The sequence below is a fragment of the Quercus lobata genome, chromosome 10 (assembly GCF_001633185.2).
Source record: "Quercus lobata isolate SW786 chromosome 10, ValleyOak3.0 Primary Assembly, whole genome shotgun sequence".
Taxonomy (NCBI): Eukaryota; Viridiplantae; Streptophyta; class Magnoliopsida; order Fagales; family Fagaceae; genus Quercus; species Quercus lobata.
In genome coordinates, this window is record NC_044913.1 from 58,311,163 (window position 1) to 58,331,567 (window position 20,405).

The 20,405-nt window shown below is 31.3% G+C and overlaps 2 protein-coding genes across 2 annotated transcripts; one reads left to right on the forward strand and one right to left on the reverse strand.

Annotated features, from left to right (window-relative positions):
• Positions 1-4,005: 4,005 nt before the first annotated feature.
• On the forward strand, positions 4,006-4,566 carry LOC115965078 (E3 ubiquitin-protein ligase ATL76-like). Its single transcript, XM_031084281.1, has one exon. The coding sequence runs from the start codon at positions 4,006-4,008 to the stop codon at positions 4,564-4,566; it is 561 nt and encodes a 186-aa protein (XP_030940141.1).
• A 6,646-nt stretch (positions 4,567-11,212) lies between these two features.
• LOC115963142 (UDP-glycosyltransferase 74E1-like) lies at positions 11,213-13,499 on the reverse strand. The gene is made up of 2 exons (XM_031082039.1): positions 12,636-13,499; positions 11,213-12,115 (listed from the first exon to the last, which is right to left on the reverse strand). The coding sequence occupies exons 1-2, from the start codon at positions 13,281-13,283 to the stop codon at positions 11,402-11,404; spliced, it is 1,362 nt and encodes a 453-aa protein (XP_030937899.1). The 5' UTR covers positions 13,284-13,499; the 3' UTR covers positions 11,213-11,401.
• Positions 13,500-20,405: the final 6,906 nt, after the last annotated feature.

Below are 20,405 nucleotides of genomic sequence, written 5' to 3' on the forward strand. Positions count from 1 at the left end.
TCTATAATTCTAAATTATTACTGTCATTAGGGGCGACCCAAGGCCATGGCTTAAGGCCCCCTAACATAGAAAGACCCCCAAATAAAAATGGGGCCAGTAAGAGTTTTTTTTTTAATTGAAAAAAGAGTGTGTAACTTGCACATTTTTTTTTAATTACATAGATCTTATAGATTGATATGTCTAATCACAATAAGTAACTCAATATTCATTTATTCTTTTCTTGAAATGTCGCATCAGTTTGTATTTTTTTGTAGTAAAATTTTTAATACTTTAGCATCTTCTTCACCAAAAAAAAAAAAAAAGAATTAATAGAAATACAACTATAAACTCTTTAAGAATAAATAATTTAGGACACATGATGCAGAATTAGAACTCTAATTTGGAATTTTAACTTGAGTTCTACTCAGTTTCACCTATTATTATATATATAGATATATAGATTATAACATTTTTTCTGTCCTATTTATGACTTTGGAGAAGAGTAATACTATAACTATAAACTATTTAATTATTTTCTAAACAACTTTTATAAACAACATAGTGAAAAAGATTGATTTAATTCATTTTTTTTAGAAGGAAAATTAGCTTTCACTTAATGAATAACTTAAAATCTACTCATTTTTATTAGTTTGGGATGATTTATATGTTAAATATTCTACTTTGATATTTTGGATTGTTCCTACAATGGATTTTATAATTTTCTCAATAATAATTTTTTAAGTTAATTGTGAAAAATGGGATTTTAATTTTTAATTTTTTTAAATGAAATCAATTCGAACATGCCCTTAAAAAATTCTCCTAAGTGCTTGAATAATTGTCATGTGGAGATTAACCTCTTAATTTTGATTATCATGAGCATGGATTATGAATTCTTGAATCATTAATTACAGATATTATCAATGATTGAGGAATGACAAGAGAGCACCTGCAATGGTGGGCAAGTTGATCCCATTAAGATTTTATTTTATTTTTTATAAATACTAAGTATTTTAACACATATACACACACAAAAGGAGAGGGGAGAAAGTCTTAAAGAAAGAAAGTCTTAAAGAAAGATCTCATTAAGATTGAAAACACAAGCTAAGGCATGCCTTTATGTATTTATGAATTTATTGTATGATGATTATATATCAATTATGAGATATAGAATAAAATTTCTTCTTAAACATTATTACTTTGTGATTGTATGTGATAATCTAAATGGAAAATTATTAGGTACTTCTGGAGTACCATAAATGTGTACTCCCTCCTCTCATATGAATGGTGGGTCTTACCATAAATTTAATTAGTGGGACCTACCATTTATGTGAGAAGAGGGAGTATGTATTTATGATACTCTAGGAGTACATAATAATTTCCCAATCTAAATTGTGGATTTGATTGGATTGAATTGTTTGAATGTGTATTGTTTGCAAGTGTCTTGATTTCTATATTAGGTATATACTAGGTGGATCTTGGATTTATAAGTAATTACGAGGAGCCCCAATTCTACTTGACTAATCATTTTGGATTGTTAATATAGATGTAGTTAGCGCTTTCTCAATCCTTACATTACAATAATTCAATGTCATGCTTAGTGTCCTATAAAAAAAAAATGTAATGCTTAGTGATATTAAAATACTATAAATTTGTTTTGTCTAATTTACCATTTTTACCTTAAACATTTTTTTATGCATCTAACTTCTAATTGTTTTAATGGAAAGCATTCTTCTACATTTTTTTAGCCACTTTATTTGTTGATTTTATGTTTACCATTTATTTGTTTAACTATATCAAGGTTTAAGAGATGGGAAAGCGGGATTAGAACAGACGACGGATGGAAAGTGGTTGAAGCAAGGTCAATGATTTGGAATTAAATTAGAATAAGGATAACAAATGTCGTCATCCCTAGGAAAATTTTCTTTTAAATTTCATATCCATGCTCCTACCTTAGAAAATTTCTTATTTTAAGCTAATTTCAGAATATTAATTTTATCTTGAACTAATTTTCCTTATATATAGCTAAAAGATTTGACAACTTTGAAATATACACCATTTAAATTAGTTAATTACATCATTTCATAAAGTAATGATTTTAATTCATTTCATGATAGTTAATTACGGTATTTCAAATTAGTTAATTCATGAAAGTAATGATTTTCCTTTTCTTTTTCTTTTTGAGAAATATGAAAGTAATGAATTGATTCTAGGGATTTGCATTCAACCCATCAACACCACATGCACCCCAAGTTGGTTTTTTGTGGGTTGACGGGTTGGGTGAGTCTTGTATTATTTTTAAAGTTGAAGATAGCTTCAGGTTGACAAAATTTTCAATCCAAAGAATATAACCCAACCAACGCTTACTGATAAACTGCAAAAAGTTCATATATTTTTTTAGATTTTGATACTTCTTTAAAATTGTTTGTTTGATTTTCAAATTAAATATTTTTTAAAAGTTGAAAGTTGAAACGGACCATGGCTATGTCAATTTGCCTAGGATAAGAAAATACGTTTTGTTTTGTTTTTTTTTAAATCCCAAAATATATTCGAGTGATGTCAATGTTTGACATAACTTGTAAACACAACACAAACACGACATGAGTTTATTCAGGTTAGGGTTGGGCTTTAGCGGATTTAGATCCTAAGCGAGTTAACCTGAAAGTGAAACGATAAGAAACGTGTTATAAGTGGGTCAACCTGTGTAAATTGCAATAATAAACATGTTTGACACATCATTTATTTGTGTCAATTCAAAATAATCCATTTAATACAACTCGTTTAACTTGTATAAGAAATAATTATTCAATTTATTTTAGGTTTGTCAAGATCTTTTTATATCCAACCTATATTTTAAACTTAAAAGGAAAAGTAAGTAATTACGTAAAACAATCATTAATAACATTGCAAGCTTCTTAATGGAGCCTTTGCTAACTGATTGCAAGAATCTGTTGAAGACAATCCCCAACAAACAAATAACTCACACCTATCATGAAGCCAACCAATGTGCTAATGCATTGGCCAAATTGGGAGCAAGCTCCCTATCATTTTTTGCTGTATCTTTTAGTCCAGCGCTTGTGGTGGAAAAAATTATGGCTTTTGACAAAGCTAATATGTATTATAACATATGGTTAATTCCTAGTTTAATGCATTAGTCATGGTTTACCAAAAAAAAAAAAAAAACTTTTTAAGTGTTTTTTTTTTTTTTTTTTAATTTAAAAAAAAAATATATAGAGCAAATATATTTATCCAATATGTTGGAGTTTGTTTGGATATACTGTCGCATTATTAACTTTAGACCTGGCATTTGAATAGCCAGATCATAAGCAGAGTGTACCATGATCAATGATCCGCTTATATAGCCCCAGGATCATTTCCTTCTGGTTTGATTTATTTTTGAACCAAGGTTCATTTGAGAATGAGAAGAGGGTAGGATGAATCTCATAAGCAAATTCTTAAGCTCACTCCAAAAGGTTTACTAAAAGTTTAAAACAAAACAGTTCTGAAAATTAATAGAATATTGAGTTCAATGAATCAATATCTGATATCTTAAGTCACTGATTAGTCATAAATCCTTTACTTTTTAATTAAAAAAACGTGTTGATTATAGTTAGTCCCAGATTTAGTTATATAAATCCCTAATTTAGGTCTGCTAAAAATAAATTGGATAACGAATTAATGTTAGTGAGCATTCATTAATAACAACTTTATAGAATTAAGCAATAGTTAAGTAATGTCCTTTGTGTGTAAGTTTTGACAGTAATAAGTTGTTTAAGTTGAGATTTCTCCATCAATGGTTTTTAAACCAAATTACGCGAATAAGTAGTGGAGGGGAAACTTCGAAAGGTATGAAATCTCCACCAAATTAGCTACCTTTGTCTTAATATAAATGGGGTTTCACCTTCAGTGTTAGAGACCAAATTCTTGCAACATTTACAAAAATTCTTGATCATGGATCAGCTTTTTTTTTATTCAGTTGATTATGAAAATGAAGCCCCTCCTCGTCCTTTGACACCCTTCGAGTCAATTATGGAAAACACCATTTTAGTTTGTTTTGCAGTGCTTCTGTGTGGATTTTGCATTTACTGCTTAGTATTGGTTTGGAAGGATAGAGCGGGAGGGAGAATAGAGTGGAGTACAGGCGAGGTGGATCAAGATTTTAGTCACCGCTCCTTAGACATAGAAGAATCGGTTCAGGCTCAAAATTTTGGTCACCTCTCCTTAAACATAGAAGAATTGGTTCAGGCTTATCGGCGTTCAAGTCACCTCGAGCCAACTTCCTCAGATATAAAAGAATTGGATCCGGCGGATCAGAAACTGGAGCGCGCGCTTGCCAGGCTGCCTGCAATTTCGATCTTTGACATGGATAAATTAGAAACAACAAGTGGGAAAGATTGTGTCATATGCTTGGAAGACTTTGAACCCGGAGGGCAATGCCAAAAGTTCCCTATCTGCAACCATATCTTCCACTTCCATTGCATTAGGCAGTGGCTGCGTATTCAATTCAATTGCCCAATTTGTCGAATGAGCATATGGAAGTCGGCAAGAAAACCAAAAAAGAGAAGAAACAATCGGAAAAGAAACCAATAAGTTACTTCCTAACATGCATAGTTTATAAATATGGTCTGAGTGTAGTTATGCCATCATGTTAATGCAAGAATCTTCAGTACTTTAAATTTCTGTTTAATTTACATTTTACGTTTATAGCAGACATAATTATTCAATATCGTGGTTTACAATGAGAAAGAGAACAGAGAAACATTACTGGCCTCCTCATTCTCTTTAACAACACTAACAAGAGCTAGGAACTATGTTTTTTTTTTTTTTTTTTTTTGATAGGAAGAGCTAGGAACTTTGTTAATTACATCTTATAATAGAAACACTAGCAAATAACTAACAAAACAATTAGAACCAAAACTTCCACAAATTATTGAAATGTCCTCAAGAAACCAAGCAATTTCTAAATGACAAGAAGTATTTAGTTCTTTACGTTAGTTTATTTCATTTGAGTTATTAGCTTCGCCACCCTCGAACTTATCAGATTTTCAATGGGCCCAATCGAGGACACATTGACCAATGAACTCTAGTTGAACTGCAATCTCGATCAGCACAGAAAAAGAAATTTTGAAAAAATCAAGACAAAATTAGAAGTTCTCAGTGGAATGAAAATTTTGTTCTTTACATATATATATATATATCTTTTTTAGCAAAATGCAAACTATACCCTTAAAGTTTGCTAGTCCTTGAATTTTACATTATGAAGTTTTAAAATATGAATTTTACCATCATAAGTTATATTATGTATGCATCAACTGTCATTTTGTCCATATTTTTCATTGAATGTCACATTACCTTGCTATGAGTATTTTGTTCGTTCAATAAAATGATGCCACATAAAAATAAACAAAGGGGCAGCTCATGCAAATGAAATATAATTTTAGAGGATAAAATCCAAATTTTAAAACTTCAATATATAAAATTTAAAAAGATCCGGATTTTAGAAGTATGATTTACATTTTAGTCTTTTTTTAATCAAAATATAAAATTTTCATGAGGATGGGAGGGGAAAAAAAATGAGGATTGAAATATAATATAAATTCTCTATCTTACTTTCAGTATTCCATTTTATATCCCATTAATCATGGTATGGCATTTGTTAATTCGATTTGAAGTTGAACTGGGTACATCGAGCGTGATGTGAATGACTAGTGATTTGGGCCAGGCTAATGAAAGTGGGCTGCCCCAAGTGGCTATTCGGGCCTCTAGTCAGTGAGGTTCAGTGTGTCGTCGGAGAATTAGCTGCAACAGGAAATGGGGGATTTGCGATTTGGTAGAGAATGTTCCTGCAAGATGTAAAATTTAGAGAAAAGAATTAAGCATCGAAAATGATCAACTTCATTTATATTTCTCATTTCTAATCTTTTGGTAATGATGTTATATTTTCTTATAATTTTTCTTTTCCACTAGTTTGAATTTGAAGCAACAAATTCAATTGTGATTTTCAACAAATTAATCGAGTTATTTTGTTTTATTTTATTTTACTTAGTACATCCCTAACTACCTTTATTTTTTATTTTTTTTATTTTTTTGGGGTGAGGGGAGGAGGATTAGTTCATACCGTTGACAGTACTTGATCTCTCTCTCTCTCTTTTTTTTAAAATTTTTTTAGGATCATGCTAACGGACATTCATTAACAATTCATTTTAAGAAAGTTTTGATATCACTTTTATGAGAAATGAAAAAAGTTGTGAAAATATTATTTTTTTTCTTTTTCCATAAAAACTTTCTTTAACTGGATTTTTAACCAGTGCCCTATGCCCTAAGGATACTCGTTAGTATTTCCTTTTTATTATTTCAAACATCAATTAGATTAGATTATCCTCTGGACCTCTGCTAAGGTTGTGTTCTTTACGTAGAAATTCGACGTGATTTATTAACTTCTGAGTGTTTAATATATATATATATATATATATATTTATATGACGGAGAAGAGCCATTACATGTACATGTTAGATCGGCTCGGTCTTATAGATTGCTCCCACCCTTTCTTACTCGGTCTTGACCCGCATGAATATTATTATTATTATTATTGTAGTTGTTGTTATTCAACTATATTATAAATATGATGTAATTTTTTTTTATACATATCCTATTCTAGTTATAATAAATGTATATTTATACATATTTTATTTCTTTCTCGAAAATACTTGTCTCTATTTCTAAGTTATTACTTTTACTGTCATGATTTCTCTTTATGTCTCATCTTTAGGATTAGTAAAACGTCTCTAATCCACCCCTATTCCAACTAAACCTGCTATCATCTTTACATAAGTTTTCTTCTCTCTAACCCTGCCACTGACATCCTTACTATAAATATTATATAGTACTATATATATAAAATCTATAGCATCAACTATTGCTTTAGGGAAAAAAAAAAATCACATTATATATTACACTATCACACCAGATTTAGATGCCGTGCGTGAATGACAAAATGAGAAGAAACTTGGACCATAAGTTTGGCATCATTTGCCATCATTGCTTACGTAAACGGGTGAATATTCGCCGGACGCATAGAGCCAAAAAGTTAAGTTTATTTTGTCGCTCTCTGAGGTAGAATGAATTTTTAATCTTCATTTTCAAGTTGACCAATTTATTTTGTCTTCTTTTGTGACAACCCATTTTGGAATTATTTGCACAAAAGTACAAAAAATTACTAATATTTTTGTATCAATGGTGTTGTAGTGTGGCTATAGCCTATAGTGAGTGGAAATGGAGTCATCCAATAAATTAATTAAAAAAATTGGTTTGTTTGGTATAGTTTCTAATTCGGCAATAATATAACTTTAAATTATTAAGGCGATCTGATAAAAAAACAAAAAAAAAAATTATTAAGGCAATTGTGTACTCATTGGTTTACCGTAAACAAGTCACACGAATCACTTTTAAGTCTTGCCATCCTAATATTTTAAGTTGAACAACAAGTGTGATGCAATTCACTTAAAGTCTTAATAACTAATATATATATATATATATATATATATATATTAAATAAACATTCAATGGTACACATTACACATGACACATGACACCTTCACAACTGAAATCTACAAATTAACAAACTAATCTGAAAATTTCCAAAAGTCCAAACTAAAAGTTGAGCAAGGTTTTATGAAACATAAAATTGCATCTATTGTTAAGCCCTTTTTTCTTCTTAAAATTCAACTTTTCTTTTTTAAGTAAAACTTTAAAACTTTATTTTTATCTAATTTTTTCAAATAAAATAAATCAATAATTATTAGTTCTTTCAAACTCTCACTTAATTTTTGATTTTTTTATTTGAAAAAATTAGATAAAAATAAAGTTTTACTTTAAAAATAAGTTGAATTTTAAGAAGAAAAGGGCTTAACAATAGATGCAATTTTAAGTTTCATAAAACCTTGCTCCTTAAGTTTTAGTTTGGCCTTTTGGAAATTTTCAGATTAATTTGTTAATTTGTAAATTTCAATTGTGAAGGTGTCATGTGTAATGTGTACCATTGAATGTTTATTATATATATATATATATATATATATATGGGGTAAATTACAATAAATCCATTTATGGTTAGGTCTGTTTTCACTTTGTCTACACGTGATTCAAAACCTAACATTTTGCTCACCTGAGATAACTTCTGTTAGAGAATTTTTACCCACCTCTTATTTTGCCATTAGGAAAACACACTTTTAGGGAAAAACAAACATAACAAAAGTAAAAAAGCTAGGGTTTTGATTGCTTAAGAAATTTTATAAGAACAAAGTGGAGGAATAGCACACAAATCAAAGGGCTTAATGAAATCACATTTAATCTATATTAATATCAACAATCTCATAACAACTCAAAATTGTGAACCAATTTTTACAAGAAGACCAACAATCTCAAAACAACCAACAATGTTATTAACAAAAGAAAGTGATATAGAGATAAGTAATCAACAACCAAAGAATGAGATAAAGAGAAATCCAGCTGTGGGTTTGGATTGTGGTAGATCAGCAATGGGTTTAGTGGCGTGGTGACGACCCTAGGTGCTGCTTGTACCTCTCCTAATTCTCAGTCCTTTTCTGCACAACCAAACACCACCAATCAAGGAAAGGGAAGGAACCTTCCAACTTCAAACACATCCCTAATTCCAACTTCAAACCTACTTCGAATCCCAAGCATAGTAGCAAAACACCTAAATAAGCAACTTGAAGAAACTGAATCTGACAACCCCACAACTCGGCGAATCCAACAGCTCTCCTTGTAGCTCCTCAACCTAGGTCATGATCATGATCACGATCATCTTTAGCTTGCGGGGCAACGACAATGAGGAAGAAGCTGGAAATGGACACAACGACGAGGTTGTTGGATTGCATAAGAGGGAAGCACAGAGAGATTCAGGAAAAGGTGTTCAAGTACTTCAATGCAAGGCCCGAGCTTTAAACCCCATTGGAGATTATGAAAGACGAGCACAGAGAGCTATGGATGAGGTAGCTAATTGGGTTGGTGGGAGAAGCCAATATTGGAGTGGGATTTGTGTGCTATTCCTCCATTTTGTTCTTATAGAAGTTCTTAAGCAATCAAAACCCCGGCTTTTTTATTTTTGTTATGTTTGCTTTTCCCTAAAAATGTGTTTTCCTAACGACAAAAGGAGAGGTGAGTAATAGATCCCTAATAGAAGTTACCTCAGGTAAGCAAAGTGTTAGGTTTTGAACCATAGGTAGGCAAGTGAAAACGGGTCTACCCACAAGTGGGTTTACTGTAATTTTCCCATATATATATATATATATATATATATATTAAGCACTTGTGTTATAGTAAACCTAACATAGGGTTTATATGCTAAAAAATACTTAACTAACCTTAAGCTAACCCTAGACTAACTTTAGATTAATATGTTTATTCTACAAGTACATGAGCCTACAATTAGTTTGAGCCACTTAGATCATAATATATCTAACAGTTTTTTTGAAATTTCTTTATAAATGTAAAAATGTTATGCCAATATATAATTATATATAACATGGGTATATATAGTGGATTAAACTTTGGACTAAAAAGATTGGGTTTGGGCATATTACATAGAGCTAATATATCTCTATCAGGTTAAAAACTTGATCTAAATGGATTTTCAAAACAAGTGTTTGTTTAGTAAGAATATAAGAGCCTGTTTGGATAAGGATTTTTCATCACTCAATTTCCGTCACTCAATTTCCATCACTCATCACTCATCACTCATCACTCATTTTTTCACACTCATTTGGCAACATCACTTTTATTTTCATCACTCAATTTTTTCACACTATTCATGGGTCCCACACCTGTCAGCCAGTACAGTTTTTTTTTTTTAGTACGCAACTCACCGAAGCTAATATATATATATATATATATATATAAAACCAACCGAACAGCCAACCCAGGAAAAGAAAAAGAAAAAAAAAAAAAAAGGAACAGCCAACCCAGGAAAAGAAAAGAAAAAGGAAAAAAAAAAAAAAAGAACAACGCCGACCCAAAAAAAAAAAAACAGCCAACGCCAACCCAGGAAAAAAAAAAGTCAAAAGGTGGTCAAAAGTTGCAGCTGTGGGTCCCTCATGTGTGTTTATTTACGGAAATGCCATTGAGTTATGAGTTATGGAAACTGAAAACAGCCTTTTGTTGTTTTCAGTTTCCATAACTCATAACTCAAAAATCAGAGAATTGAGTGATGGAAACAGAGTTATCGTTTGGCCAAACAACCTTTTTACTATGGGTTCCACCATTTTTGAGTTATAAGTTATGGAAACAGAGAATTGAGTTATCAAAAAACTCAATCCAAACAGCCTCTTAATAATTTGAGTCAGCCTGCAAGAAGGAGCTTTGTGAATGTTCACAAAAAACATGGGCTATAGCCGTTTGTTTTTTTGTTGTTGTTGTTGTTAACAAAGGAGCTTTGTGGCTCGTAAGGGTATCATCTCTCAAGAGATGGAGAAGAAGACGATATAGCCATGGTGGCATTTTCTTACTAAATTTCCACCACGTTTTAGTGAAAACCACGAAGCTGAAAATGAAAACATCTAAAGATGTTCAATTATCACATTTGCATAATATTTTTGGCACATGATCGTTAATTAAGATGGATTTTTAAAAATAGTCATCCAAACCTATATTTTTGGTCTCACATGATTTTGTTTTTAAGTGTTAAAAATACATTTTGAGAACGTCAATTAAGCATGTCCAGGTTAGACAAGAAAAAGATGATACACCACACCTTAATTGGGTCGTCATCTGTACTTGTAAGTGGCTTTAGTTAGTGATCTAATCTGCGTCCACATAACGACAAATTATAGTAAAATTACAGTCATTCTTGATAATTAATCGAATGAATAGTTACAGATTACATTAAAATCATGAGTATAAAATTAAAAAATTTTGTAGATCAATTGGTAACTAGTACGGCCCAGAATTCTAATCTCTCTTTCCTCATTATAATTATCAAATTATCAAACAAAATATCAATACTGTACAATTTTTGCCATAAATAAATATTTCATCGGAGGTCTGATTTTGATTTCGCAAAAATAATTAAATATTTTGATAGTAATATAAACTTTCAAAATTACTACTTTCTGAACTCAATATAACTTCTTCTTAATATTTATCATTATACAAGTAAATAGTCTCAATTTAAAACAATTATTTAGGGTTCTCAGTATCAACATTAATGAAAAATAAATAAATTAAACACACAAACAAAGAGTTTAATTTATTCATTACACAATAAGGATAAATAATTATAAAAAAGACGGAGTGATTTGTATCAACCGAAATAGTTCAGAATAGCCCGGTTTTTAGGTGGGTACACATTTCTAGAGAATAAATTTACTATATGGTGGTTGGTTCAATAAATTTTGGTCATATTGGCCAAAATTTATAACTTTTTCACAAACTCCTCTATGTTTTTATCTGAACTTCCACCTTCATTCACTGCCTCTATAGCCAATTTTTTCCATTTCATTGAATTCATTTTCATCTCTTTCCTGCTCTCTCCTTCCATTACTTCCCTTATACAAAACTCTATTTCTTCTTTGTTAGCAAAGCCTTTTTCGTCAAGTTTAATCCTAACCCCTACCTTCCACACATTTACAATGAACTTTGCATTAGTTCTTTGATCTGTCCATTGTGGCATAGCAACCATTGGCACCCCCAAGCTCAATGCCTCAAGCGTCGAGTTCCATCCACAATGAGTCATGAAGCACCCAATGGCCTTGTGAGCCAATACTTCAAGTTGATTGCACCAACTCACAACCAACCCTTTTTCTGTTGTTTCTTGTACAAAATTAGCTGGAAGCTTTTTGTGTTCTGAATCTCTAACTACCCATAAGAAGTGGCAATTGCTATTCTTCAATCCCAATGTCAGTTCCTCCATTTGGTCTGCTCCAAGGGATGCCAAGCTTCCAAATGATATATAAATGACTGAGCCAGCTTCCATCATATCTAGCCACTTCATGCAAGCATCCATATCGGGCTTAAACAAGCTAAGGCCATACTCTTTGTCATCTTCCAACCGCTTGTCTAAGTAAATTGATGGAATAGTTGGTCCAATAGTTTTAACAGGCCATTGGCTTGTCATCCAATTCAGTACCTAATGGATTACAAACGAATTTATCATAATAACAACGACGACAACAACAACAACAACAACAACAACAACAACAACAACATAATCGACTTTCAATTATAAAAGCTTGTAAATTACTAAAGATGGAGAAGATAGCAATTATAGGATGAAATCTGGGATTATTTGAAAGAGAGAACGTAAGGAATGTGTTCTGTAAAGTAAGCAAAGCTAAAAATGGAAAGAAAAATGTTGAAGATACTATTACTAATTTTGCTATAGAAAATTTATAAAAAAAAATTTTGAGAAGAAGAAGAAGAATTTATTAATTGATGTCAGAAATATAATTGGTGCTACCATAATAACGGAATCAAATATCATTTTAATTACTTTTTGTGTCATGTGTTTAATTGGTATATACATCATTTAGAAAAAAGTTTCATCATTATTTACATAATAATTTAAGCCTATATATTTGTGTTCGTGCAGGCTTATTGGAGAAACTTAAGCAATTATGTATCAATATGAAAGGAATTTCTTAGCCTACCTCATCTTCCAACTCATAGACGGTGTTACAAAAGATCCAATTTGCTTCATCAATATTCGATAATTGGTTCAATAAGGTGCTAAATAAAGCTCGGTATGTGCCAGTATCAGCCATGAAAGAAGGTAGATCATTGGCTCCTAGTAATGGCATCGAGGGCAATGATACTGTAGGCTCTTCTAAGGGCAACTTTAGTGTTCCTTTATAGCCATGATAATAGATTGCGTTAACAGCACCAGACTGAGTGAAAAATGGAGCACCATCTAAGCCTAGTTCCCGAGCTATGTTTAGAGCCCATGGCATGACTGCGTCATACACAACAAATTTTGGAGGGTGTTCGGAACTTTTTTGGGTTTCAATCAGCTTTGTCAAGCTTTGAGAGACTGTCACTCTGAAGTTTTCATAGTATTCATCACTGTCACTGGTATCAAAATTTTTACTTTCTGTAGAGCCATCAGAGATGATTTCTACGTTGATAGTGTGGCTGGCTATGGCTTTCACTGACTCACTAATAGTGGTGGTAGCTACTAATGTAACTCTAGGACCCTTTGAGGCTAGGCGCTTTGAGAATTGGAGCATTGGGTTTATGTGACCTTGTATAGGGTATGGAAGTACTAGGATATGAGGTTGAGTTTGAGTTTGACTCTCCATTCTCTCTGTCGATCTCTTTATGTGTGTGAAGAAACTTAGGATGAAGAATTCATGAACCGGGAATCAAATATATAACTCATTGGTTGAATAATTGCATTAACAAGTTGTCCTAGATGCTTTTTAACCAAAAATAAAAATAAAAAATTGCCCTAGATGCTTTGCATATCTCATGCTTTTTCCCACCTTCCAGTCCAATGACCTTGACGAGTAAACGGATTTAGGCTCATTTTGTTAGTTGGGTGGCCTCATCTTCACAATGTTATGGCCTTTGAGATTTCCTGCTTTGCCTCTTATATACTTATTGCTGCGTTTGTAGATGTAAAAAAAATAATAATGTTGATTGTTCTGTTTAGACCTCTTAAACCAGATTGTTTAACCCAATTAATTAATCAAGTTGATTATTATTAAGTTTTATTATTCAAATCTAGGTAAAACAAGCATATATTATATCATGCACAAAAACGGAAAAGTAAATAACATCATGATATGATGATCCAAGAAAATCAATGAAATGATCTATTTCAAGGTTAAAATCTACGGACGATTTGACCAAACTATCCTCAAGGTAAAGCAAATTGACTATAAGAGAATCAAAATTTTTACAATTAAATTTAATCTTAAATCTATTGCTACCTCCAGTAGTAACTTATTGACACGACCATGTACAAGCTTCAAATCCACAGATTCCTTCTCTCCTTGGTTTTATTGCAATACAAACACCCATACTTGTGATTTTGAGATCCCATTCAAACGTTTCAGATCACCACTAGTAGTTGATCTTGTAATAGCAAATAGGTTCTACCATTGCTTGATTAGAGATCTTGCTCCAGTAGATTCTTGTATAATTTAAAGGTACAAAACCTCTTAGCTCTCACAAAAAGTAACACACAAGTCTTCCATAAGTATGAAAAACGTAGTTAGAGTTTCCCTTTTAAATGTGGACAAGTTAGAATGAAATCCTAAACGTTTTTGCAGGCATGGGTCTAATTTAAAATTCAGCAGAGTTATTTTTTCTCCTATTCTTGATCAGTCGAGCCTAATTCTCGATTGATCAAGTTTGGCAGGTTGTGGCTTCCCTTTTCTACGGTTAGCTTGAACTTGAAACTTAAAACCTATACATTTGAGCATTGCCTAACACATAGACTAGATATGTTTTGATCTTAATTGGTTTACCAACACATACAAAATATGATTCTAAACATTTAATTCCAAAACTTTAGAACCTAACAAATGTATTTGGAATGAGCGATGGTACTGTGTTTTGTATATCATTATTAATAATCTTTCATTTCTAGTTTTTTTTTTTTTTTTTTCCTTCTTTTTTTTGAGAAGAATCTTTCATTTCTAGTTCTTTTTTTTTTCCGTCATGCAAAGTGCAGCTTGGTGATTTTATAGAGCGAGCCAAATCATTAGTAATGATAACTTAAAAAGTTATAAGTGGGCAAAACTTGGGTTCCATGCTTCTAATAAATCGGGTCTGTTGGATGATGACATATGACACCATTACAACAAATCTAGTCCTCCAGTAGTGTGTAAAGTTTGCGTCAAATACCTTCAATATAAGCTCCTCTCTCTCTCTCTCTCTCTCTCTCTCTCATGGGTGTATTACAATATATAATAATTATTTCATAATATTTCATAATATTGTTGTTACAAATTTTATTGTAGAAAATTATTTTCAAACCAACTCTTTTGCGAGGGGTCGAGTTTGGAAAGATTGGGTAGTTTCTCAACCAACCATAGGATTATCTATGTGCAATTATATATAGAATTATCTAGGTGTGATTAACCTGGGTTGGGTTTCCTTCTTATAACTACTTAGAACTACTTAGAAGTTAAGAAAGTTATTAGGATTATTGTAAGGGGTCCAATTAATAGGTGTTTTTAGAGGATTTGTTGATAATTCATTGAGAAAAGTTAATAAATGTCCTAAGGGTATTTATTAGTAAGCTATTTTAGAAACAAATTTATGATAAAAGAAAAAAAAATTAATGTTTTGACAAATTTTTTCTATTTCTCATAAAAGTGGTACCAAACCTTTTCTAAAATAGTTTATTAACAAAGAATAAGGTTTTTTTTTTTCAAATTATTTTGAAGAGAAACCTTTCAAACTTCTCATATATCTTTTTACTATGTATCAATTTTGAAAACCTAATCATTGGATTGCATGTTTCTTATGTTCTTAACATACATGTTAAATTTTGTTCAAACTAGATACTATTTACTATTTAATCAATAAACTTTTTTTATGTACAATTTTAGATCACAAAAACTTGAAATTTAGACATTTGGTTGATGACATAGCAATTGATCTTAATCTTTTTGAAATTTTACAAGAATGAAGGAAATAATAATAACATGCAATCTAATAGTTAGATTTTCAAAATTCACACTCAATAAAAACATATATAAGTAATTTGAAGGGTTTCCCTCCAAACTAGAAACATTTTCCATTAATAGATGCTCTAAAAATACTTATTAACATGACCCTAAATCATTTAAGGATAATTCTGATACCATTTTTATGTGTGATATAAAAAACTATATAAAAAAAATCAATTATATTTTTTTCCTTTCCCATAAAATTTTTCAAAAAGTTTTTCCTAAACAAATGTCCTTGAGGTATCCGTTAAAAAAAAAAAAGAAAAAAAATCCTATTATAAATGTTGTCTAAAGTTATTCAATATGGTAGTCAGTACATACCATATTGAATGCTATTTTCGTTTGGTAATTAAATATTTCTAAATCCAACTCCTTTACTACCCCATTTTTGTGTCCTGTTTTATACTTCGCCAATTGGGGTGAGTATAAATGTATTAATGTTTGATTAAAAAAAAATAAATAAAAAATAAAAAATAAAAAAAAAACCTAACAAGTTGTGATTGATAGAGTATAAAGTGGAGTACAAAAAGTTGGACAAATCAAAAATACCAATCCTTTATCCCACTTTTGTTTTATACTTTATGCTCCACCAATTGTCATAATATATATATATATATATATATATATATATATATATATATATATTCTAGTTTAAATGTTGTTTTATAAAGAAAAAAAAATGTGACAAGTTATAGTTGGTAAAGTATAAATTAAAGCATAAAAAAGTGGGACAGATCAAGAATACAAATCTTCCACCCACTGTTGTGTTCAACTTTATACTCCACCCCTCCTTTTAGACTACCATGACTTTTGAGTGGAGTTATAATATGCCTTTGTGTTAAAATTCTTTTTCTTTTTTCTTATATGTATGTGTATGTTTCTTAAAAAAATAAAAAAATAATAAAAACTTATTCTTTACTAAACTATTACTCCACGTCTTTTTAAAAAAATAAAATAAAATAACAACTTCACATACACTGTTTTAGTCCTATCTAGAGTTTTAAAAATTTTGAAGCATGCCTTCACGGACGGATTCAGAATTTCAAGTTAGGGAAGGCCAAGATTTTTTTTTTTTTTTTTTTTTTTTTAAAAAGTTCATATAGTATTAACAAACTATCAACCAAGACATATACACAATATCATTGCTTTTTAATATATTAAGATGTAATTTTCTACCAATAAAAATAAAAGACTTTTTTTTTTTTTTTTTTTGCATCTTTATTAGTTGCCTAGTCTTTACTGTTGCCCCACTACAAACAAACAATCAAATACCAAACAATATTATATATTCTCTATAGACATTTTTCTCTCTATATATATTCAAAACCTTGGAATAAATTTATTCCAAGGTTTTGAATTCTATTTCAGAAATCATTCCATAAAAATTTTTGATACTGGAGTATACTGGTGCATTGCCCCGAAATAAAGCATAGGATATATATAGGTTTTTTTCTAGGAAAAAAAAATCTTAATAAAATGAAATAGATTATTTATAAAGTATTTATATATATATATATATATATATATTTGGTATTTTTGTAAATAAGCAAACATCTTTAGGGTGTTTGTAAAGTACATAATGTCCAAGAAGTTTCCAAACTCACATTTTTACTCCTACCCACGTGACTCTGCTCCTCTTTTCATATATATATATATATATATATATATATATTGGTATTTTTGTAAATAAGCAAACATCTTTAGGGTATGCATAATTTCCAAGAAGTTTCCAAACTCACATTTTCACTCTACCCACGTGACTCTACTCCTCTTTTCTTTTATATTTATTGAGAGATGCTACATTTACAATATTTTTATAACAAATCACAGGTGGTTAGTTATTATTGGTTCAAATTTGAAACTAATACTAAGATTACTTTTTTGCCCCAACAATAACAACCAGTAGCAACCTTCCACTTAGAATTTGTTGTAAAAATGTTGTAGAAATGTTATAGACATATCATTTCTCATATTCATTTCTTATCTCACCCAACACTACTATTTTGCCATTTCAAACCCGCCTCTAAATCTCCCATCATTTTTTCTTCTTTCTTTTCTATATGTTTCTTTTCACTATGCCTCTCTCTAGCTTCATTTTCTTCATTACTTTTAGAAAAAAGTTTAACTACAAAATTGTTTATAGCCTAAGATTACAACCTTACGCAATAAATTAAATATTATTACATATTTTGAAAATCTAACCGTTAAATTTTATCTTTTTTATGCTTTTAATATGCATATCAAATTTCGTGTCAATCGGATATTATTTACTATGTAATTTATAAGTTTATATTTTAGGCACGATTTCAAATTACATAAACTTGCAATTTAAACAATTTATTAATGACATAGTGTGAGGGTCTTTTTTTGGACAATGTCCAGGCTCAAGTTGAAGCAAGGTCCCTAGGCCTTTGAGTTGTTGTTTAAAGGGACTGGTCTTGGTTCACCGTAATACGTACATACTGGCAAGCAAAAATATATATGTATTGAACAACAAGAAACAGTAAAGGAACAATGTAATAAAGAGAGAGACATATATATTATTAAGGATCCTTAAAACACTATGAAATATTTCATTACTTTTCTTAGTTGTAAATCACAATGTGTTCACTAAGACGTGTTACAAGGTCCAAAATAAGCTTAAAAATTATAGACTTAGGTAGCTATCCAAGCCTCTAAGACTTGCAAAGTTTGAATCTCTTTGAATCTAAGTATGTTCTATAGTGGTTGTTTTGGGATACTAGGCTATATTTCTCTTTCTTTTACTAGTTTCTTTCAATTTTTTACAGAGTTTTCTTAATGATTATGTTATGATTCACTCTTGTTGAATGCCACTTCAATGTTGGTTGCTTCTCCCTTTTATAGTGTCATTCTAGGGTTCCAGGGTACTACTAATTCCCCTCCTCTATTCCCCTGGGTACCAAAGCCCACGTTGTGCCAGCCACTCTGATGATTGGTCATTTCCTTGTTTTTCATAGTTTTCTTCCTTTGGTGTTATTTCCCTAAATGCTTCTTGCTAACTTTCCATTCTGGGGTGTCCTTAAAAGGCTGACCTCCAATCTCTCTTCCCTTAAGGTTTCTAAACCTTACCTTTCAGACTCAGCTTTTTGGCTGTCCTTCTTTTTGTCATCTTTTCTAGGTGAGCCAAATCCTTCCCTACCAGGTTGAAGGTTTTCCCGGCTACTGCTCTTTATAGTTTTTCTTTCTAGCTTGCTCAAGGTACCAGTCCCTTGTTCATGAATTGTTACTCTCCAAGCCTTTTGGTTCCTTTCTGCATCATTGGGCAATTAAGAAGAACATATTTGTCCTTCATTCCTTGTGCTTCTTGGTGGTCTTTTTGAACTGTCTCAATCTCATCCTAGCTATGCTGCACGTCTCGAGGATCTCGAGCCCCTGGCAGCCTCTAGTATCCCAGCCCAGTTCTTCCCATCAGACTTCCTTTGATTTTCTGATCTTGACAGGCTGGGCATTTTTTCCTTTCTTCCCTTTGTTTCATGGGCCCTAAGGCCTGTCCTTTTGTGGGTTTTGGGTTTTAAATCTTTTTTTAATGGACTTGGGCCATCATTTTCTCTTGTGGTGAGCTCAACCCTTTTATATGGGGTTCACCCATTGTTCTATTTTAGGCCTTGGTGTTATAACTTTTTTAGACCTCAACACATAGTTAATGATCTTTAATTTTCTAGAAATTTTGCAAGCATAGAGAATATAAGAAGAATATGTAATCCAATGGTAGATTTGTTAAAACCTCCAATAAAAAGATATTGAGTAAAATTTTAGCCTTAGACTACAACCAATTTTGTAGCTAAATTTTGTCCTTATTTTTATTTTCACATCCTTGATCTCACTCTCTAGTCTCTACTCTCTCCAGCTTCTATCTTTTGGGGTCTCTCTCTCTCTCTCTCTCTCATTTTTATTTTCCTGATTTTGGTTTGTATGTAACCATGGGTTAAAAGGGCTTTAATGAGATTTTTGTTTTGTTGGGTTGAACTGGGCTTTGGGCTAGCTGCTTGTGGCCCCGGCGGGGGCCCGGGGGGGGGGGGGGGGTTAAGTCTTGGAAGAGAGGGCCCTACTATATTAAAAAGACAATATTGCCCAATAGATTAAAGAAAGGTATTAAGTATTGGGCAAGGATTTGTAGAAAATTCCTACAAAAATCATTGTATTTATTTTGTTTTAAAGAAAATCAATGGCGGAGATTAGACCTAATAAAGTAAAAGTGGAACCCACATAAATAATTTGCCATATTGCACAAATCTCGAAGAATTTAAAGAGAAATATTTAGACAAGTGTCTATTTAACAGCTTGACACATCACCATTATGTAGGAATTGCTGCAACCAAGGTTGCAACAAATGCTTGCCCTTAAGTATTAATTATGTGTGTGTGTATTAAATAACAAAATTTAGCTACAAAACCAATTGTAACATAACGCTGCAAACTGCTCTAATAAATTGACATGTGTCAAAAATGACATGTGCATTGCACATGATTACTTAAGTACAATTAATCCAACCAATCCTAGTTAACTACACTGCTTATTAAAAAATAAAAAATAAAAAATAAAAACTAAAAAAACGATACCTATACGTATATAGTATACTCTCTCTCTCTCTCTCTCTTAAACAAAACCAGAAAATCCAAAACTCCACTATCGGTCACCCCAATCACTCTTCTCCCTCCACCACTAGCCCACCCAAACCCTCCTCTGTCTCCACCGCCGGCCCACCTAGTCTCTGCTGCT